Source organism: Zootoca vivipara, chromosome 1 (assembly GCF_965207765.1).
Source record: "Zootoca vivipara chromosome 1, rZooViv2.hap1.1, whole genome shotgun sequence".
Taxonomy (NCBI): domain Eukaryota; kingdom Metazoa; phylum Chordata; class Lepidosauria; order Squamata; family Lacertidae; genus Zootoca; species Zootoca vivipara.
Window position 1 is genome coordinate 21,667,754 of NC_142582.1, and position 22,583 is coordinate 21,690,336.

The 22,583-nt window shown below is 42.4% G+C and overlaps 1 protein-coding gene across 50 annotated transcripts in view; it reads right to left on the reverse strand.

The window, feature by feature from the left end:
- Positions 1-22,583, reverse strand: part of TTN (titin) — a 290,139-nt gene that overhangs the window by 193,882 nt on the left and 73,674 nt on the right. For all 50 annotated transcript variants that reach the window (XM_088676590.1, XM_088676579.1, XM_088676604.1 and 47 more), the window contains 29 exons: positions 16,502-16,780; positions 14,843-15,406; positions 14,086-14,367; positions 13,703-13,981; positions 11,644-11,922; positions 11,267-11,545; positions 10,849-11,136; positions 10,436-10,714; positions 10,026-10,307; positions 9,635-9,913; positions 9,271-9,549; positions 8,888-9,166; positions 8,462-8,749; positions 8,050-8,328; positions 7,558-7,839; positions 7,182-7,460; positions 6,775-7,053; positions 6,391-6,669; positions 5,965-6,252; positions 5,446-5,724; positions 4,961-5,242; positions 3,165-3,443; positions 2,778-3,059; positions 2,057-2,335; positions 1,674-1,961; positions 1,232-1,510; positions 865-1,143; positions 475-753; positions 61-348 (listed from right to left, as the gene is read on the reverse strand). In XM_088676590.1, the coding sequence (XP_088532716.1) occupies positions 61-348; positions 475-753; positions 865-1,143; positions 1,232-1,510; positions 1,674-1,961; positions 2,057-2,335; positions 2,778-3,059; positions 3,165-3,443; positions 4,961-5,242; positions 5,446-5,724; positions 5,965-6,252; positions 6,391-6,669; positions 6,775-7,053; positions 7,182-7,460; positions 7,558-7,839; positions 8,050-8,328; positions 8,462-8,749; positions 8,888-9,166; positions 9,271-9,549; positions 9,635-9,913; positions 10,026-10,307; positions 10,436-10,714; positions 10,849-11,136; positions 11,267-11,545; positions 11,644-11,922; positions 13,703-13,981; positions 14,086-14,367; positions 14,843-15,406; positions 16,502-16,780 (8,436 nt within the window). The remainder of the gene's footprint in view (positions 1-60; positions 349-474; positions 754-864; positions 1,144-1,231; positions 1,511-1,673; positions 1,962-2,056; positions 2,336-2,777; positions 3,060-3,164; positions 3,444-4,960; positions 5,243-5,445; positions 5,725-5,964; positions 6,253-6,390; positions 6,670-6,774; positions 7,054-7,181; positions 7,461-7,557; positions 7,840-8,049; positions 8,329-8,461; positions 8,750-8,887; positions 9,167-9,270; positions 9,550-9,634; positions 9,914-10,025; positions 10,308-10,435; positions 10,715-10,848; positions 11,137-11,266; positions 11,546-11,643; positions 11,923-13,702; positions 13,982-14,085; positions 14,368-14,842; positions 15,407-16,501; positions 16,781-22,583) is intronic.

Sequence of the window (22,583 nt, forward strand, 5' to 3'; positions counted from 1 at the left end):
AGGTTAGGAAGAGTGGTTGAACGTAACAGATGAAAACAAGAGAGTCGGTATGAAACTAACCTGAGACTGTGAGCCTAGCACTAGAAGTAGCAGTTCCTACGGGATTGGTAGCTGTGCAAGAATATTGCCCAGTGTGACTCATCTCAGTTTGCAACAGCTGAAGAGTTGCCACGTTATCTATGTAAGAGGCTTGCACATTAAAGTCATCTCTTAAAGGCACACCATCCTTATACCATGTAACACTAATAGGCTCTGAGCCATTTAGACGGCAAACTAATTTGATTGGGAAGCCAACGGTTTGCTCTGTGTCCTTTAATTTCCTTGCAAAAGAAGGTGGACGTTTTCGCTCTGCAAGAAAATAAGCATGCAATAAACATACGGCTTATGCAGGCATCTGGACAGGTGAAAATATTTTTTAAAGAGTGAAAGCTCTGTAAGTATGAGTTTTTAACCAATCCCAAATAAAAGAATCACCTTGAACTGCTAAGACAGCCTTTGAAGAGGCCGTTCCGACACTGTTTTCTGCTTTGCAAATATATTCCCCACTGTCACTGGCATCCACTTTGTTAAAAATAAGCGTAGCCACATTATCTTTGAAGTACATCTTATACTCAGGAGTAGATCTTAATTTTGTATCTCCTTTGAACCAAGATATTGTAATTTCTGGGGTCCCAGTAACTTGGCATTGCAAAGTGGTATAGTCTCCAACTGACACCTCAAGAGGTCCCAAGTGTGTGACGAAAGAAGGAGGTTCTGAGGACACAAAGAGTCAGCATTAAGATAATGGCACCGGAATGCTGGAAGGAAGAAACAATGAGGTTTTTTAATTTAAAGAATCTTATTAAAAAGGCGCTTAAGACAGACCTAAAGTGGATACCAGTGCTTCACAGATATCTTCTCCAGCCTCGTTTTCAACCATACATGTGTATTCTCCCTGGTCATCCTTTGTACTGTTAAGAATTTCCAGAATGCATGACCTCTCTGTTGTGGTGATGCTGCACTTTTCAGACTGGCCTAAAGTTACGCCGTTCTTCTTCCACGTCACTGAAATTGGAAGGCTGCCAGTGTACTTGCTCTCTAGAATTATGGATTTGCCTGGCTCCACACAATGGTCGCTGAGCTTCTTCACAAAAACGGCTGGTTCTAGTGAGCAATAAGAAGTCAAGTATTGCCATCAATGCTGTGCAAACGCCTAAACATTCCAAAGTGAAAAATTGCAACCCGTACCAACCTTTTACAGAAAGATGTGCCGTACAAGACACTTTGCCAGCCTCATTAGTCACAACACAAGTATACTCTCCGCTCTGTTGTGGCTCTACATCAAACAGCTCCAGGTCTGTGACCGAATCTTCCAAGTAGATGTTACATTTATCACTTGGTACGAGTTCGTTGACGCCTCTAAACCACCTCACCTTAAATGGGGGTGTCCCTCTAATAACAGCAGATAATGTAACACTTTTGCCTGGTAAAATATCCACAGATTCAGGTACCTTCTCAAAAGAGGGTGGTTCTAAAGAAGCATTGAAAGTAACAAGAGATCAGTCGATAATTAAGGAATCATGAGGTTAAAACAAAAATTTCCTCAAATCACAGCACCAAGAGAATGTAATTTTGCTCACTAGAAAGACTGTGGAAGATTTCTGCAAAGAGTTAGCCACTTATTGAATACTGACCTTGTACGATCAAAGCAGCCTTGGTTTCATCAGAGCCTGCTACATTAGCAGCTTTGCATGCATAAGTTCCTGTATCAGATGAGTTCAGTGAACCAATCTGCAAACTGCAAACATTGTCTGAAAATGAGATTTGATGTTTTTCCCCACTAGTGATTTTATGTCCATTATGGAACCAAGCAACTGTAATGGGAAGGGATCCAGCCACTTTGCACTCAAGAATCACTGAAGAAGCCAGTACACCATGAGTTTCTTTAAGTTTTCTTGTGAAAGAAGGTGGAATAATCCGATCTGTGTAAGAGGAAGTAAACAAAAGAAAATAAGGACCCTGCAAGGGAGAACCATTTCCTGGTGGGAATACGATGAAGAGAAGCAACAGAACTGACCCAGAACATCAACGGAAGCTGTGCAGCTGCTTTTGCCAACATTGTTCTGCACCTCGAAAGTGTATAAGCCACTGTCTTCCATTTCTGAATCAATAATTTTAAGTGTGGACACTTTGTTGTAGAAGGTAATTTTGTATTTGTTGCTAGTTGTTAATTCTTTCCCATCCTTAAACCAGCCTATTGAAAGTTCTGGTGTTCCACCCACTTTGCACTCTAGGGTACAAATATCTCCGACGGTGACTTTCATTGGTTCTGCCTTCTCGATGATGACAGCTGGCTCTGGAAAGAGATTCAAGCAATATCTACCTGTGAATATCATTGTCTCCTTAGTCACATGGCTTAAATACTGCAATTACAGAAATCACTTCTCTAAAGCCACTGTTTTCTGCTTAGGAAAGCAGCCACTACAAAGCTATTAATGGTTCTCCTTTTCTAGAATTGAGATACACAGTAAACACCACTGCCACCTATCTTTCTCCCTGAGAAGAGGAGCTGGCTGCCCAACCAATAGGAGCAGAGCAGTATGAAGCCCCCAATGGGTTACCTGAACATTTTGCTTCAGAACCCGTTCTCCAATACGCTGTAATGCACCATGTACACTGATGGCATGCCCCCCCCCCAGCCTCAAGGCTCTGAATGTTATTTAGCCTTCCCAACTTTTAAAAGTAACTCTCTCTATTTTTAAAAGAAAATAAAAAGCCAAGTTTGTGTCATTACCAACCTAGAACTGTTAAAGTAGCTATGCACTCCCGGGTTCCAGCATCGTTACTGATTTGACAGATATACTTCCCAGCACTTGCTGGTTCTGCTTTGGCAAGCTGCAAAGTGGCAACATTTTCCACGTATGTGATTGTCCTGTTAGCACTTTCTCGGATGACCTCTTCTTTGTCCTTGAGCCACGTCACCGAAATCGGCTGAGAGCCTTCCAAGGTGGCCTGCAACTCTACTGGTTCACCCACCACAACAGTAAGGTTGTTGGTTTTGGTCACGAATTTTGGTGGTTCTGAAGAGGAAAGAGCCAATGGGCATCAAGAGTTCCCACAAGAATTGTGCATTTTTTACAAAGACAACGATGATTGGGCACCATATTTCCTCAAATAGTACCTACCTTTCAGTTTTACCATACAAACGCAAGTGTCGCTTCCGACATCGTTCTGAGCTTTGCACTGGTATTCACCAATGTCAGAGACTTCGATATTCAGAATGTGAACACTTGCATGGTAGTTTTTGGATGTGACTTTGTACTTCTTACTGCTACGGATTTGCCTCTTATCCTTATACCACGTAATATCAAAAGGTGGCGTCCCAGAAATCTCACATTCAAGGCTAACCTCAGTACCCTTGAGTGTATCTACTGGAGATGGCTTCCTGCTAAAGATGGGCGGTTCTAGGATGAAAGAAAGAACCAGGCGTCATTTTAAGAAAGTTAGCTCAATATATATGTTGCTAGTTTAATGTGAGAATTGCCAGATATGTATCTGTTCCAGTGCCAAGGCATGCATGCAGCAGAAGAAGCACCTTTTCTTTTCACAGCTGGCTTTTAAGGGTAGCCAACGGACTAGAGTGGAAGCATGCATGTCCCAGTCTGCCAGCAAAGCTCCACCCACTAAGATGCCCATGATTGGGCAGTTTAGTGTATTTGGCGGGCAATCCCGCCCTGCAATGCGGCTGGCCGGATGATCTTCAATGTGCACACGAGTCCCAGCACTTGGGAATGGCTGGCAGCCGGCCCGCAAGAGGTTGCAACTGTTGCCCATCCGGAATAGTAACTGGCCATTTCAGCACTAAAAGCAATGACCACCCTAGAATGCTGAGCCAAAAGGGTAGGTGGGTGCAGGAATGCATTTAACAACCATTTTCTCCTCCTTTCACATGGAATGTGGTCCAGCTGACTGATTACTTATCCTTTCTGTAACAGGCAGGGAGCTGTGATGGACACTGCCTCCGCTTGCAGATTCAGTTGATGCCAACCCCGACGTCTACTCAAGCATTTGATTAGTTGACTGGAGGAGATGTTTTGTCACCCTCTCAGTGTTGTCATGTAAATTTGATTGACTGATGGTTGCAGCTTGATTTAAGTACCCCACTCATCGACGCTAATGAAGAGCGGGTTATAATTGCCACCAAGCTTATGCAGGTAATTCAGAAAACATCTTTCTGTAATAGCTAATTGATGATCTCTGGTTTGTTTGTTTTTTAAAAATTTACTGTACATTTGTTGTAGACTTTGGTTTTTGTTTTTTTTAAAAAAAAAAAAGGTAAAAGGTGCCCCTGACCATTAGGTCCGGTCGTGGACGACTGGGGTTGCGCGCTCATCTCGCTCTATAGGCCGAGGGAGCTGGTGCTTGTCCACAGAGAGCTTCTGGGTCATGACTAAGCAGCTTCTGGCGAACCAGAGCAGCGCACAGAAATGCCGTTTACCTTCCCGCTAGAGTGGTACCTATTTATCTACTTGCACTTTGACGTGCTTTCTAACTGCTAGGTGGGCAGGAGCTGGGGCAGGGCAACAGGAGCTCCCCCCATCGCGGGGATTCGAACTGCCAACCTTGTGATCGGCAAGCCCTAGGCTCTGTGGTTTAGACCACAGCACCACCCGCGTTTTATTTTTGTTTAATAGAGGCATACAAATATTGTAATAATTAAATAACCTAAATAAATAATAGTAAATACACCACATCCCTTTGAGCATTCTTGAGTGAAAGAGTGAAAGCCGCAGGTTAGAGAATACTTGTTTAAAATTAATCTGGAGGCTAATTAGATGAGAAATGGGACACTGTCCACAATGGGCAGTTATAGCAATCTAACAGTTAGCTTATCCATACAAGAATCAGAATGAGCTAATCTCAATCTTTTTAGGGATAGTTAGTCAACGAAAGGGAAGTCCGCCAAGGCATGTTTGCTAACCTTTGACTAGGAGTTTAGTGCTGCAGCTTGCCCTGCCAGCAGGGTTCTGTGCTTCACATATGTAATCTCCACTATCGTCTGCACCAAGATGCCTCATTTCAATGACTGCCACAGAATCTGTGAATGACATCTGGAATTTTTCACTAGCATGGACTTCAGTGTCACCTCTGTACCATACCACTTTGATCTCCGGAGAGCCACTGATTTTACATTCAAGTCGTGTGGAGTCGCCCTGTTTAAGGACTTTAGACGGGTCTAGCTTCTTAATGAACTTTGGAGGTTCTGAGAAACAGAAGAAAAATGGAAAGCAAGGTAAGTAGGAAGAAAAAAGAGGGGTTGTGCTGAAAGGTATGTAGAATAAGAGGGGAGAGAAATCTAAAAGGGTGCTTAACTTCTAGTTTTAGCAAGGCAGGAAGAAACCCAGAAACATTTACACAAAAGACGGCAGAAGACAATTAAGAGCAACACAGAACACATTAGCACACCTGTTATGCTCAGTGTGGTTGTACAAGAATCGCTGCCAACATCGTTGGAAACTTGGCAAGTATAGTTTCCGCTTTTTGATACATCCACAGAATAAAGATTTAAGAAACCAGTCGACCCTTCAATCCCAAATAAACAGTTAGGTCCAGACACAAGTTCTAAATCTTCTTTAAACCACTTTATTTTAAAAGGTGGTGTTCCCTTTAAAGATGCCTTAAATTCCACTGTTGAATCAGGTATAGCTGATTGGGTTTCTGGTTTTACCAAGAAGCTTGGTGGCTCTAAAGGTTTTAAGAAACAAAAGAAAACTAATTAGGTTCCGGCGCAAGAAATATGCCCTGGCAAGCCACAGCAAACCAATAAAGAGAAATAAAACATGTGTCAAAGTTAATAAGAAAAGAAAGGTTCTATATAGATAGCATTAAACAGGATCTACATCCAAAGATATTAAGATAATGATCTGAAGTTGTAAAAAAATCCTATTTTAATACAGTGTATAGAAAGAAGATAGAAATCCAAACCTTTCACAGTTAAGACGGCGCTACATGAGTCGCTTCCTGCAACATTTGTTACGCTGCAAGTATAATTTCCAGAATCTGTCAACTCTAGGTAATTAACCTCGAGCGATACAGTGTTCTCATGGCACAGATGCCTGTATTTTGCACTTTCGGGTATCTCTTTTCCATCTTTAAACCATTTTGCAGTAATTGGGAGTGAGCCAGAGACTCTGGACTCCATATGAATAGATGATCCCAGAATTTTATCCATTCTTGGCAATTTTTTGGTAAACGAAGGAGGGATTGCTTGATCTGCCCAGAAGGGAGGGAAGAAGGCAAGTAGCATCAGATTCCTTGCTTTAGTTTTTCTTCTTCATGAAAAACACACAGGCAATTAAAATGTTGATGGGAAAAAGAACATGCTCCATTTTGACCAAACAAAATACAAACCTAGTACAGACAAAGTAGCCTCACAGGTACTGCTTCCAAACTCATTTTCGACCTTAAAGGTGTATGTGCCGCTGTCTTCCTTCATAATGGATTCAATCCTGAACCTAGCCACATTATTGTCAAAGCTCATGGTGTAATATCTACTGGGCATGAGTTGTTTGCCATCTTTGGACCATTTTACTTGAAGCTCTGGCGTTCCAGCCACAGTGCATTCTAGAGTCACCGGGTCTTTCTCCGTAACTTTAATTGATTTAGCTTTTTCTAAGATCTGAGCAGGTTCTGGAGTAAGAATAGAAACACAAATATATTGACGTCTTCCGATGAGTAACCGGCAGAAGACTGGTGCTTACTGAGGAATCAAAATAGGAATCAAAACTCACAAACCTTGCACTAAAAGTAAAGCAAAACACTTCTCAACTCCTGACTCATTCTTTGCCTGACAGGTGTATCTCCCGCTGTGACCGAGGTCAACATGCCTGATCTTCAGTCTCGCCACATTGTTTTCAAACGTAATGTGGAAGCTGTCATCGTTTTCGATGATTCTTTCGTCTTTTATCCAAGACACTGTTAAAGGCTGAGAACCAGCCACAGTGCATTGGAATACCGCAGAGCTCTTCAAAACAGCGTGGATGTTTTCTAACTTCTTGATGAAGGATGGGGGTTCTGTGTTTATTTAAAATATAAAAAAAGCCGGAATGAAACCTGGGTGAGGCTTAAAATTTGCTAAAGGTGGTGAGAGAACAAACTGAATGTTTCTTAGGCTTTTTCCCTACTATGATTACTTAACTGACCTTTCAAACTGACTTTTGTGCTACAGGAACAGCTGCCCCCTTCATTTGAAATAATGCACTGGTATTCGCCGGCATCCTGAACATCACAGTTCATGATATGAAGGGCAAAAACAGATTGCTGGTCAGTCATGGTGTACTTCTTGCTACTTCGGATCTCGTTGTTGTTCTTCAGCCACGTCACTTCAAACGGAGGTGTCCCTGTGACTTCACACTCTAACACAGCATCGTAGGTTCTTACTACTTCCACAGGTTTTAGCTCCCTTACAAATGTTGGAGGTTCTAAAGTAGTAGAAGAAAACAAAGCAACCTCAGAAATAAAGGGGGAAACCCAACCGCATGGTTGAGGGAACTAGAAAATGAATTCTTAGCAACTAACCTTTCACTTTCAGTTCAATGCTGCAAGTCTCACTACCTGCGTCATTGCGGGCCTCGCAGATGTAGGTCCCGCTATCCTCCACTTTAGCATTGGAAACTTTAAAAGTCGCCATGTTGTCTACAAACGAGACTCCATATTTAGCATGGTCCAGCACTTCGTTCCCATCAAGGTACCAAAGGACACGGATTTCCGGTGTACCCTCTACCTGGCATTCAAAAGTGGTAGACTGTCCTTTCCTCAAAGCTACTACAGGGCTAGGCTTCTGAAGAAACCTAGGGGGCTCTAAAATAAAATTAAAAATAATTATTTAGAAAATAGTAATTGGTTTAAAAAAAACACAAACCAACCAAAAAAACCTAAGGTAGATTGCAATCCTATGCACATACTTAGTGTAATCCCCATCTAACACAGTGGGACTTACACTCAAGTAGACATGCATAGGATTGAGCTGCGCAAATTGCAACTGATAACCCAGGATGTAAAAATGCAGACCTTTCACAAAAAGAGTTGCCTTGCAGGTTGTTGTCCCGACGTCATTGCTTAATTGGCAGATATAGTTCCCTGAATCAGATGTCTTGGCTGAAAAGAGTTCCAGCACGCTTGAAGTGTCATCTTTGTAAACTGAGCGAGAAGCTCCTGAAAGGAGTTCTTTGCTATCTTTGAACCACTTTATTTGTATGGGAGGCGTGCCGCTCACGAGAGCTTTGAGCTGGACTCTGGCAGCTGGTACCACATCTTGTGACTGTGGCTTTTCAACAAAGCATGGGGGTTCTACAAAGAGTGGGGAGAAAGACGAGGAAAAGAGGGAGGTCATTCATTTTGGAACTATAAACAAAAACCAGAATCAAAGCGACATGGCAAATATGTCTGCCACCTAGGAGGAAAAAGTACAAGATGTCCAAACCTTTGACGGTTAAATGTGCACTGCATTGGTTGCTTCCAGCTTTATTTGTTGCCTCGCAGGTATAAGATCCACTGTCTGCGCCTTCAAGCTGGTTGATCTCCAAGAATGCCATGTTATCATGGAAAGAATACTTGTGCTTTTCACTAGCAGTTATCTCTTGGCCATCCTTGTACCACTGGATACTTATTGGATGTGAACCAGACACTATACACTCAAGGTGAACAAAAGAGCCTTTAATGCTATCCATTTTCTTTAGCTTTTTGGTGAATTTAGGCGGTATGATCAGATCTACCCAAGACAAACCAAAAAGATATACATTAGATTAGGCTGCCACTTTGCTTGCCTTTGGCATAAAAAGAAATTAAGAATTGCAGTTGTGGCCAGCACCCACCCACCTCCAAGAGAAGAGGGATACACAGTACAAACCTAAGACATTAATGCTAGCTTTACAGCTGCTGCTTCCGACATCATTTGAAACCTCAAATGTGTATTCGCCGCTATCTTTCTTTTCTGTAGAAACAATCTTTAGCATAGAGACTGTATCGGTAACACTGATTTTATATTTGTGTCCCAAAGTCAACTCCTTTCCATCTCTGAACCACTTGGCAGTAATATCTTTTGTTCCTGAAAATCTACACTGCAATGTGGCTGGGTCGCCCTCCGTGACATCAATTGAAACAGCTTTATCAGTGATGGTGGCTGCCTCTGTGATAAATACAGGAGCAAATATGAGTCTTGGTGACTTGAAATGTAGACGTTAGCAAAACACGATGCTATAAATTAAGGAGGCGGGAGGAAGCTCTACAAACCTTTTACTGTTAGTAAAGCAGAACATCTTTGGATTCCAGCATCATTTTTAGCCTGGCAAAAGTATTTCCCATCGTGCTTCACTTCTATGCCCCTGATCATAAGAGTGGCCACATTGTTCACAAAGGTCATTTTGGTGTTATCGTCTTCAACAATGTCATCATTATCTTTCAGCCAAGAGATTGTTATAGGCACGGAACCTTTAATAGTTGCTTGAAACACTATTGTGCCTCCTCTAAGGGAGCTAATGTTCTCAATCCTCTTCACAAATTGTGGGGGTTCTATTGAAAGAATAGATGCCTTGGTGAGTATTAGCCTCAACTAAACATCAAAATAAAATTATTATATTTTCCAGGCAGCACTGACCTTTCAGAGCCAACTCAGAGCTACAGACACAGCTTCCTACATCGTTTGTTACCCTGCACTGGTATTCTCCTGCATCTGAAGAGTCAAACTTGAAAACTTGGAGGCTAATCAAGGAATTCTCAATGCTTATCCTGTGCTTTCTACTGCTCCTCACAGGTTTGTTGTCCTTTAACCAATAGACCTCAAACGGAGGGGTACCTAAGACCTCACATTCCAGTATCACATCTGAGTCTTTTAACACTTCCCTTGGTTCAAATTCCTTGACAAAGTAAGGTGACTCTGTAGCACAAGGCAGAAAGAAAGAGTGGGGTGGTTAATTGGTTCTGGGACCTTTTAAAGGCTCGAAAGACTTGCTGAGAAAATTGAGCGGAGGGGTTACTTTTGCACACACCTTTTACAACCACGACACTACTGCACGTATCTTTCCCAGCATCATTTTTTGCCTCACATGTATATTCACCACAGTCTTCAAGAGTGACATCCAGGAGTTTGAGAACTGCTGTGGAGCCCACCAAAGTCATCTTGTGTTTGGCACTGTCTTTAATTTCCCTGTCATCCTTGAACCAAGAGATTTTAATTTCAGGTGTGCCTGTTACTTTACATTCTAATTGGGCGTATTCTCCTTTCTTAATCAAATGCGATGGCTCAAGTCTTTCCACGAAAGTAGCGGGTTCTGTGGAATTAAAGAATGTTATTAAGAAGAGTTGTAGAAAGAGGTTAAGGAAAAATAAGAGGCAGCGGGCAAAAAAACCTCAAATCGCCACCCAAGCATATCGTCATAAGAGAAAGAGTTGTCCAAACCTTTGACAAACAAGTTCGCACTGCAGGAGGCTGAACCAGCCGCGTTGCTGACTCTGCAAGAATAGGCGCCCGAATCAGCAGGTTTCACAGCGTAAAGCTCCAAGTAACTCGACAAAGCTTCAGTCATGATGTAACAAGCTCCGCCGGTTGTTAGCTCAGCATCACCCTTAAACCATTGTACAGAGAGTGGCGCTGTTCCCTTAAATGTACTCTTCAAACGCACTATGGACCCGGGAGATATTTCCTGAGACTCTGGCTCTGTCACGAAGCTAGGTGGCTCTACACATTGTTTGAAAGAAAGAGTTGGAAAGAATCAGTAGTGCAACTTAATGTAGCGAGGAGTTAAAAGGGAAAAAATAAAAAGGACGGTTAAAAGAGATACTGAGAAGAGAATGCAAAAGAAGATGTCAAACCTTTTATCGTTAAAGTTCCATGGCTTTCTTTGCCCCCTGCAGAGTTAGTAGCTCTACAGGAATACACCCCTGCGTCATTGCTATCCAGGTGTTTGATGTCCAAAGATGCTGAACCTTCTTCGTAGTGTATTGCATACTTGGCGCTGGCAGTGATCTCTTTGTCATGCTTAAACCAAGACACTTTTATGGGAAGAGAACCTGATACTTTGCAGTCAAAGTGGCAGGAGCCACCAACCGCGCTATCGACGTTCCGCAGAGGTTTGGTAAAGAATGGAGGAAGGGTGCGATCTGTTCCAAGGCACAGCAAAGAAAAGAAAGCCAATATATCAAAAAGAGTGTTTTAGGAGTGTCCCTTCCCCCCTCCCACCTTCTGATTGTTCTACCATCTAAATGGCAGTAGCATTACTGGATTACCAACCTAATACAGTAAATGAGGTAGTGCACGAACTGCGTCCAACATCGTTTGAAACTTCAAAGGTGATTTCGCCAGTATCGTGCAATTCGGCGGTGTAGAATTTCAACTGGGCAACATTGTTCTTAAAACTGATTCTATACTTTTTGTTAGAAGCCAGAGGCTTTCCGTCTTTGAACCATTTCGTTTTTAGCTCTGGAGTGCCTGCCACAGTGTATTCCAGAGTTGCTGGGTCTCCTGCTGTCACCTGAATGAATTCAGCTCTCTCAACAATGGTAGCAGGCTCTATAACAGAATTAAACAGTGGTCATTATAGAGCTAATGCGAACAATCTGCCTGTGTACATGAAGAATTGTGTGATCTTAAAGTGCTCCTACACTGACCTTTAACTGCTAATTCTCCAAAACATGTTTGGCTTCCGGCATCATTCTCAGCCAGACATGTATATTTGCCACCAGAACTAATCTGGACATCTGAGATTTGCAAAGTTGCAATGCCATTTTCGAAGGTCACTTTGACTTTGTTATCTTCTTTAATAACATCTTTCCCCTTCATCCAAGTGACAGAAATAGGAGCTGAGCCTCTCACAGCTGCCTGTAAGAAAACTTCATCCCCAGCAAGTGCAGTAACATCTTCGATTTTCTTAATGAAAGAGGGAGGTTCTAATTTGAAAAAGAAAGGAAGAAAAACCCTTATCTATCATTATTGCATCACATGGTGCTTGGTGCTGCATTTCAGGTTTTTTAAAGAAAACAAATTGCCTTCTGGACACAATGGCAGCATCTTTTATGGATTTCTACCTCTGAATGTTAGGGGGAAATAGACCATTTCATTCTGGAGATGGAGGAACCATTATTTGTTGAGCAATAAGTAAATGTATTCTATTTGACAGCAGGCAAATTAATCCCGGTGAAGTAGAGGTAAGGAACCTGTGGCTCTCTAGATATTGTACTCCAACTCCCATACCATTAGCAAATGGCCAGGAATTATTGGGTCCAACAACATCTGGAGGGCTACAGGCTCCCCATCATTGATGTAAACCAGGAGTGGAGAACTTTTGGTCCTCCAGATGTTGATGAACTACAAATTGGCCATGCTGGCTGGGGCTGATGGGAATTGTAGTTCAGCAGCACTTGGAGGGCCACAGGCTCCCCACTACTGGTATAAATGAGGGGACTGGGAAGAGTAAAAGAGGAATTCTTTTACTGGGCACCAAGGCTTACATCTCGCAAGGAAGTCAGGAGTAGAGATTTTGCCTTTTGGCTATGCTTTATGTTGGAATCCCTCTGATTTACCTGGCACTATACTTATATGGGACGCGGGTGGCGCTGTGGTCTAAACCACAGAGCCTAGGGCTTGCCAATCAGGTTGGCGGTTTGAATCCCCGCAACAGGGTGAGCTCCCGTTGCTCGGTTCCTGCTCCTGCCAACCTAACAGTTCAAAAGCACGTCAAAGTGCAAGTAGATAAATAGGTACCACTTTGGCGGGAAGGTAAACAGCGTTTCTATGTGCTGCTCTGGTTCGCCAGGAGTGGCTTAGTCATGCTAGCCACATGACCTGGAAGCTGTACGCCGGCTCCCTCAGCCAATAAAGCGAGATGAGCACTGCAACCCCAGAGTCGTTTGCGACTGGACCTAACGGTAAGGAGTCCCTTTACCTTTGTACTTATCAAAGGAAAGGCTAACAGACCAATCATAGGCGTGCTAAGAGCATTTTTAATATATGAATTGCCTTTGGGCTCCCCTTTTATTACTTGGTGGAACTTGGGGTACTGATAATGGGGATGGGAGGTGAAAAGATGCATTAGCATTGCAAATTAGAATTCTGACTTGGGTAGGTTTTACATTTGTATGCAAACTGACAGAAGCAATAAACTCTTTACATATCATGTGTAGGGATTGGCAAACCTATCAGTTCCTCTTTTTTAAAGTCTTAAATAGAGTCCTCACATTTCCACATCAGTTTACAGTTTTTAAAAGAAGTCCTCGTGAAAACTTATCAGCATTTTAGTGTGAATTTCTTCTACTACACACATTTTTAATGCTATGTCGCCCAATATTCACTATTTTTCAAAACTATTTTCCATTTTAGTATTCATTTCCTGGCTGGAACACTGCATTGCAAAATTCAGAGAAGTATAAATTTTAAAAGGATGGCTTTGTTCTGGTCCGCATATTGTTTTGAAAAGTAAGGTCACCTTTCACCCCTAAAACATGTGTAAAGCAGCCTCTTGCTTGGGAATTAATTTCAATGAAATCTGTTCTCTGCCTTTATTCCTGCGTTCAAGAATATCAGAAAAGATTCCAAGAAGCAACAAGACACAGAAAGAGAAGGAAAGGAAAGGAGACAACTAAAAAAGAAAAACTCGTTTCCACAAAAGAGTTATTTTCTCCTTTTGCACTATGTTAAAAATAGGTTTTGTTTGTTCGCTTGCTCACTAACCTTTTAGTATATATGTTGCACTGCAAACACATTTTCCAACTTCATTCGCTATGGAACATTCGTATTCACCAACATCTGCACTATTAAATGAAGAAATCTCCAGAGAGATAAGAGACTTTTGGGAAGTCAACCTGTATTTTTTACTACTGCGTATTTGTTTCCTGTCTTTAAACCAACTGATTTCAAATGGTCCAGTACCAGAAACCTCACAATGAAGAGTGGCATTCATTCCTCTCACTATGTCGCCCGGCTCAAGAGTTTTGATGAAAGTGGGAGGCTCTATAAAATCATCAAAGCATGAATAAAGAATTAGTGACTGATAGTACGCTTGCAACAGAACAGAGCACCTTGAAAAGAAAGCATCCCTGGGTTTAAGAACAAACCTTTGACAACAATCTCAGTACTACAGCTGTCACTGCCAGCATCATTAGCTGCTTCGCACGAGTAACTTCCACTGTCATCAACTTTCACATTGGTAATATCTAGCACAGCCACGTTATTGGCAAAAGACATCCTTTGTGTGTCGCTCTCTCTAATTTCTTTGTTATTTTTGTACCATGTCACCTGGATCTCAGGAGACCCTTTGATTTTGCACTGAAGATGTGCTGACTCTCCAGGAGTCAACAAGTAAGAGGGGTCCACTTTCTTCAGGAATGATGGTGGCTCTAGAAGAAAAGTTCAGAAAGAAAGAAGCCTGAAATATAACACCTTAAGAAGATCGATTTGATAGGACGATTGCAAAGACAAGCTACTGAGAAGCATGCAGATATCTATCTAGGACAAAACTCCAATTCCTGCCATTGCTCTTTAATTCTGCTTTTTATCATGGTAACCAGGACTTCTCTAAAGAACCACCTAGGGTGGAAAAATAAATAAATGACAGTTTTAGTCAACACTGGAATAAAGTTTGCACATTTAAGGAAAGTCAGACAATAAGCTTTAGTAAAGACACAAAGACGAGTGAAAAAGACTACAGCTTTTCTTTTTACAAAGAAACACCACACCACACTTGGAGAAATGTGCTATGATTAGCTTTTTCCTTCTTAATGTTACCTCTTGCTTCTTCGTTATTTGGGACTAACAAATATACACAACAGGACATGAATGGCACCAAGTTTAGCAGACCGACAATTTCCTTACCTCTGATTGTTACAGTGGCCGAAGAAGAGCTACTTCCAGCCTCATTTGCCGCAGTGCATGCATATGTTCCTGAATCTTTAAGTTTAGACAGAGGGATATCAAGTGATGCTATCTTGTCTTCAAAGCAAATCTTGTAATCTTTGCCTGGAGGTATTCGGTTTCCATCCTTGCTCCAGGATACTGTGACTTTCCGGTCTTCATCCACTTGGCATTCAAGATGTATCTTCTTATTGACTGCAGACTGAACAGACTGCAGTTCCTTGACAAATCGTGGCTTATCAATCACAGCTATTTCTGCCTGGCAGATGTCTGCTCCAAATTTGTTTGAGGCTTTGCAAGTATACACCCCCCTGTCATTTACTGTGAGGCGTGGAATCTCTAAACTGTGCTTATTCTCAGAAGCTGAAATCTTGCAATGTTCTGTGGAAGAAATGGCGGCATCATCCTTCTGCCACACTGTGTCGATTACAGGGGTGCCTGCCACTGTACAGAGGAACCTGGCACTCTTACCCACAAAAGTAGTGATAGATTCGGGTCTGGTTAGAAAGGTTGGAGGAAACGCTTCTGCAAAAGAAAGGGGGCAAAGTTGACATTGACTTGGCCAATACAGCAACCTTTCGCCCACACCCCAGCACCAAAGAAAGGAGACAGAAATGCTGTCTCCATATACACACATTAAATTGCCTAGAAATAATGGGCAGTAAAAATTCCCAAGACTCAATACATCCAGTAAACCATCAGGATAATCTAGTTTTAAAGGCCATCTATCAAGAGTTATTTGTTATCTAAAAGAGCAGTTTTAAAGAGTTATTTAGTCATGAAATTAGGTTTACATGTGACGATTTGAAGTGCATGTCATGAATTAACCAGCAATATAGATTTTAGTAAGATGAAAGGTATAGGCAATTATTATAGTAATAAAAAGGCCTAGAGAGATCTTTTTAAAAGAGCAATGCCATTATGCATCCTTTTATTCACTTCAAGATGGCTCCCGCCGCCCACTACTTCTGTAAGCATGGATCTCAAAGAGTAAATAAAATCAACTGCATCCAAGCAAAATCATGATCAGACGACTCAGTTAATACCATAGCCTTTTTGAGAAGCTTAAGGCATTTAAGAGAGAATGTTTATAGGTGAATATGATGGAATCAAAAGACATTTCAAATGCCTCTGGGCACAATCCATGCCCTTGCTGCATTCTTCTCTCCTCCCGATCCCAGAGTGAAATGCTTTAAGTGTGGAAGTTCTTGCCTACAATCTCCTTCGCCAACTGCAGTTCTTCCATCACTAGAGAGAGGTGCTTGTAGTATGTGTGCTTGTACCAAATGGTGCACATCTGAAATGAACTAGAGTTTCCCTCCATGCTTAAAAGAGTTCAATAATAATAATAATAATTACAAATGGGAAATTTGACCATATCCTAAGTTCTGTTCTTTGACTCAGCTTCCGATGGAAATATATTTTTTGCTCCTGGATATGTACGTTGAACCTGGGGGCCAAATACCTGGTATTTTCTTCTATATCTATATGCACAGAAATGGAAATCCTTGGTCTGCTAGTCAATACCATTGGCCCTAGATGCATGTTACAACATACTAACGGTGAACGCGTTCAGTTACCCAACAAGGAAGCAGCACGGGGTTCATGTCTCACACTTACCAGTTACCGTTAAGGTTGCTTTGCTGCTTACGCTGCCATACTTATTGGAAGCTTTGCAGCTGTATTCGCCACAGTCAACTACTTGCGGTCTCGAGATTTGAAGAGTGGATGTATAATTAGCGGTGTGTATGGTATACTTGTCGCCATCATAGATTTCCCGACCGGCTCTGTACCATTGAAACCGTACGTCTGGCGCCATCTCGATCTCGCAGGTGAACTTGGCAAGGTGGTTCACAGCGACTTCTTGGGATTCCAGCCTTCTCCTCAGTATGGGTCCAACTGAAGTTAAAAGTGAAAGAATAATGGGGTTACAACCATCCACGTTCATGTGGATATTGCAATACTAATAGCATGTATGGTGCTCATAAGTGTACATTCCAAAACACTGTTAATAAAGTGACCAACAGAAATGAGATGTGTGGTTTCATGAGCTATCCAAGGAAAGTGGCTGTAAAGAAAAATGGTTGTCAGAGGTGAAAGCAAACCGAAAGCAGTGCTCAGTCTACCAGAGGGCTACATACATTGCAGTGCATAATGGAACTCTGAAGATACTCTGATGTGCTACTTACTACCAAAGGCATGCAAACAACATGATATATGAAATTATACCAGGTTGTACCAGAACATTTTCAACATGAAATGTGTGACATTATGCTAGAATGGTGCAATGACTTCTACGACGTGCTGTGCAATCCCTTGCACTTCTACTCAGAAGCAAGTCTCACTGGGCTCAGTGGGGCTTCCTCCCTAGTAAGCGTGTTTAGGATTGCATCTTTATTGTAGCAATGAAAAGGAAGAGTGAACCTAGTTGCTCTATGGATATGGGGATGAAAGTGCTGCGAAGACATGCGCTCTTTTTTAAAAAATCTGAAATTACAAATAGTTTTATTTAACAATCATTCATGAAACAAAAGTTAATTTTGTTTCAGTATCAAAAAGTGCAAAATGCAAATAAAAGGTGTGGTGAATAAGAAATATATTTAAAGAAATAAAAGTTATAAAGAGGAAACAAAAAAGTGGAGAATCTGTGATTAGTTTGGTGATGCACAGCTGAAGTTTATATACTTCTTATATCTGTATCCAAAATGCTACTAGAGATACAAATATGTATATGTGTGTTCTAGTCAGTTAGCAAAGGAGTGAAAATAGGAAAGCAATATTTTATCCCCATATTCCAACCTCTTTTTACAACTGTGAGTTTTGCTGCTGTTGTTGTTTTCCCGCCTTCATTCAGAGCCTCACAGGTGTATTCTCCTTGGTGCACTTCCTTGAATGCTTGGTTGATTACTAGTGTGTATGTGTCGTGATCTTGCAAGCACTTGAACTCATTTCCTGAAGATACCAGCTTATCCCCAAAATACCAATTCACCACTTTCACATTTTCTATAATGGAAGTAAGACTTACACTGTCACCTTCTTCAACAACAGTGTCTATAAAACTTTGGCGCATGATGGGACAATCCCGGCTCACTAGACTGTCTTCTCGTTTGCTAGCCTGAACTACATGTGCCTCCTCTTCATATTCCTCAAAAAGTTCTTCCTTTCTCTCTTTCACTTTTAGAGCATCTATTAGCCTCTCAGCTGGGGCTGCTGCTACAGGAATATCAAGGGTGAGTGTGGTTGTACCTACATCTTTAATGTGCTCACGTAGAGCAATAGTTTGGACTTCTTGAATAGACACAAGTTGCTCCTCCTGCATTTCTGATTCAGTACTCAGGTAAGCATGATGTGGCTCAGGTGAACCAACCATATTACTGACAGATTGTTGCTGAACAGGTGTCTCGGTTACAGTAGCAGACTGCATTAGTTTGGAAGGTGAACAAGAAGTAAGCAACTTGTGGTGTTTAGGTTCTGCTATGGCACTGGGTTCTTCTGCTGTCAGAACGTGTTTCTCGTCGTATATGATGCAATGCAAAGCAGCTTGCAATTCGCTTTTGAAATCAGCTGTCTGAAAATATATTCCATCTAGAGAGAGAGTTATTTCTGCAGTATTGGAACTTCCCAAGATTATAAGGCAAGTGCATGTTGCATGTTTAGGTTCTTTGATCACTGTTGCAGTTTTTATTTGAAAGCTCTCAATAGCATCTAAAGCATCCGATGGAAATAAGTGCTGTTCATTTGTCAGAGCTACTTTCAGGGCCCTTCTGATCTGAGCCTTCGTATCTAAGCTACAACATACTGGAGTCTCAGCTGCAAGTTCTTCTTCTTTCCGAAGCACTTTGCTTTCCCATGTTTCAGGCACATCCATAAGCAGCCGCAGCTGCTTCTGGGCCTTTACGTTCTCAGCATCTGGCCTTGCGATCTGGTCCAAGTGCTCTTCCTTTAATGGCTGTTTCTCCTCCAATAACAACGGGAGCCTGACCGACTGACCTTCTTGGATGCGGGCTGCAAATTCTTGCTCTGTGGCTTCCAAGAGATCGATGCTCTCTATTGGAACACCTTGCTCCTCAACGCAGGTGGATTCTGAAGGCAACCTGGGCTCAGACACCACCTCACAACTCGTGGCCTGAACAGCCTCAAATGGCTCAGCATGTCCTACATCCAAGACCCTCTCTTCAGTCACATCAGATACCTGCATCACTGTTTGAAAGTCTTCCTTCCCCAGGGTAGCTTTCTGCTCTTTTCCTGCTTCGGGGAGGATTTCCTCTTTGGGCAGAAGCATCTCCTCAGCCACAGTGGTCAGACACTTATGAAGCTGAGGCTCCGCTATAGCCACAGGGTATTCTCTAGCAATGCCACTCTGAAAGGCCTCTAGCGCCTCGGCAGCTATCTGGGTTTTTTCCTCAGACGCCACAGCACGTTTGTGCATTATTTCAGCTTTCTGCAAAGCATTTTGGGGTTCAGGTTCTTGTACAGCCAAGATGCCTTCCTTAGGCAACACTTGCTCAGTTTGGCTCGTTTGGAGATGCAACACAGAAATGGGCTCCTGGGTGACCTGAATGCTAACTGCCTCTGCCAGAGGAGGAAACTGCTTAGCATCTTCACAAGAGGTGGAGACTTGTTCTTCTGTTACTAAGCAGTGTAGCAAACATGGGCTTTTCCTAGACAGCGCCTCATCTTCCAGGGGCACCTCAGAACTAAAATGCTCTTCTCTAGGAAGTGAGCCTTGTCCACGTACAACAGGCAAATGCAGTGGCTTTTCACCCTCTCTTTGGATTTCTGCTACCACCGTGCAGTCTAACCTGGGAAGGTCATCAGTGTGTTCATCAGAGAGCTGCTGCTTTTCTTCAGCAACCAGAGCTGTTTGGACAAGCCTGTCCTGTTCCAGTGAGCCCTTCTGCTGCTCTGCAATGGTTGCATCCAAGACGGACTCTTTGGGGAACATCTGTTCGGAGGCAATTGTAGCCACGTGTAATACATTGGATGATTCTTGGGTTGGACTAACTTCTGCAGGTGAATCAGCGTAATCAATTGCCTCAGCATGAGCTTCACTTATCTTGCACTGTTCTGCTGCTACAACAGACTGAAAAAAGCTGCCTCGTTCTTTAGCTGGTGTGACATTCTCCCACTTGTGTGTGTGGTCTGCCAAAGAACTTTCCTTGGACAATTCTTGGATGCCCTCAATTCTAGGAACACACACTGCATGTTTAGGCTCACTGGTTTCAATAACTTCCTCAGCTCCTGGGACTGAGAATACAGCAGACTCACTGGGGCTTACCACATATTTCTCCTCAGATATAATGGAGGCAAATTGAGATGTTTGCTCTATAGCTGGCGTTGGCCTGGACATTTCTGGAAGCTTGCTTTGCAGCCCCTTTTCTTTGTCTTCTTGGCTTATTTCCTCCACAACAGGTAAACAGAGGTCAGAAACTCGGTGGCACAGGGAGCCCGGCAATTCGACTATTGGTGGGCTTTGAATTGGTTCAGAGTGTTGCTCTAGGAAACTGGGGTGCTCCTTCACCTCACCTGTGGTAAAAGCTGAAGAAGCCACCTTTCCATTGGCCTGAGAAGATGGATCTGCAATTTCTCCAACTTTGTGAGACTCAAGCAAGGCTACTTGTTGGGTAAGAAGGGCTTCCTGCTGTACAGTAGCTGTTGAGTAGGAAGCCACCTGCAAAACATCTACCTCTTCACTATGTAGTGAGTGCCTATCTTCAGTTCCAATTGTATACATCACATGCTGCCCATCATGCCTATCATCACCAGGTAGTTTAACGGCATATATCCGTGAGACGGTAGCCTCGTCACTTACAGTTTCTTTATATGACTTGGTGCGTGTTTTCTGTTTACTCTTCTGCCCCTTATATGGAGCCCCTCCAGGCACGTCTAAGAGAACTAGAAGTTCTGCACTGCTGGAGGCTTCACCTATGAGGTTGGTTCCCTTACAGATGTATAAGCCACCATCGGCTCCCTGGCAGTTATTCACCATTAGTGACCCAGAACCATCTTGATTATGAGTGATAGTGTATTGTGCACAGGAGAAAATCTGGTCCTTTCCCCTAAACCACTGAATCTCTGGAGGTGGATCCCCAGCCACTTTGTACTCAAACACAGCAGGAGCACCTTGTGCACACTGAACAGGGTCTAGCTTCCTAACAAAGTATGGAGGTCGAGGACTTCCTGTCTTCTCTGTAGAGAATTCTGCCTCCAGTTCCCTTTCATCTCCCTTCGGATTGACCTTGAGATAAGCAGAGCAGGCCGTCTCTCCATGGATATTACTAGCAATGCAAGTATATTCCCCTTCATGGTCAAATTTTGTGGAGAGAATAATGAGGCTATAGTTTTCATCATCAAACACAACCTTATAGTCTGCAGATGATGTCAGCCTAACACTATTGAAATACCATTGTATCTGTGGTTTTGGATCCCCAGTAACTACAACAGAAAGTCTAGCCAAATCTCCTAAACTTATTTCAACATTTGACACATGCTTGAGGAAGGTTGGGACATTGCTCTTCTCCCTTTTCACCTCTAAACTGCTAGAATAAACTGGATTTTCAGGCATGAGTTCAAGTGTTTTATCTCTATCAGATAATTGTAGGCCGCTGGTGTAACTCTCAGTTCTTTCTTCCTCAGAAGACACAATAATAGAGCTAGAAATCTCTGTATGGGGAAAAAATTATTTACATTTTACTAAAATGCTTTCTTGAAAAATTCATCTTGTATCTACCAGATACTATCAATCAATTATCATGTTAGAACAACACTTTGTAATGCTGCAAGGTGATTAAAACATTCATATATTTTAAAATATACCTTGAATCAAAGGGTGTACATTATTTTAGGATTCAGTTTATACAGTGGTACCGCAGAAGTTGAACGTAATCCGTGCCGGAAGGACGTTCAACTTCCGAAACATTCGATTTCCAAGGCATGGATTCTGATTGGCCCTTGCAATCAGAAGAGGCAATCAGAAGCCACTTGTCTGCTGCATCGGATGTTCAGCTTCCGAAAAACGTTCACAACCCAGAACACTTGCTTCCAGATTTGTGGCGTTCGGGAGCCGATTTGTTTGGGAACCAAGCCATTTGAGTACCAAGGTATGGTACCATTGTACTGACAATTTCCCATTTAATCAGTGCATGAATATTGGGGAATATCTGCATATAAACTGAAGGCATAATACAGCACAGATTAATACAGCAATTAAACATAGGTTGATGTTTATTATGTATAGACAGACTCAGATGTTCAAAAAAAAAGGAAAATCACAGTTCCCATCATTCTAGAACATTAGCCATTGTGGCTGGGACTGATGGGAATTGAAATGTAGCAAAGTCTGGAAGGCCACAAGTTCCCCATTGAGGGCAGTCTTCCCTATCCTGCTGTTCTACAGATGTTTTGGACTACAATTTCCATCTGCTCCAACCAGTATGGTTGTTGGTCAGGGATGATGGGAGCTGAGAGCCTCAGACATCTGGAGGATACCAGGCTGAGGAATGCTGATCTAGGAGATACAAGAGTCTGCAAAAAAATGTTTGATGATTTAAGTACTCTCTTAAAAAAACAAACAGCAAAAAATTGGTGCTGCAGATCCGTGAGCTGAATGCTCATTATGGGGCGTTCCTGCTGACAGAAGGGAGAAAAAGAAATTTTGCTGATTCACCCTGCATCCCCCTGAAAATTTGCTCAGGCAAGTTTG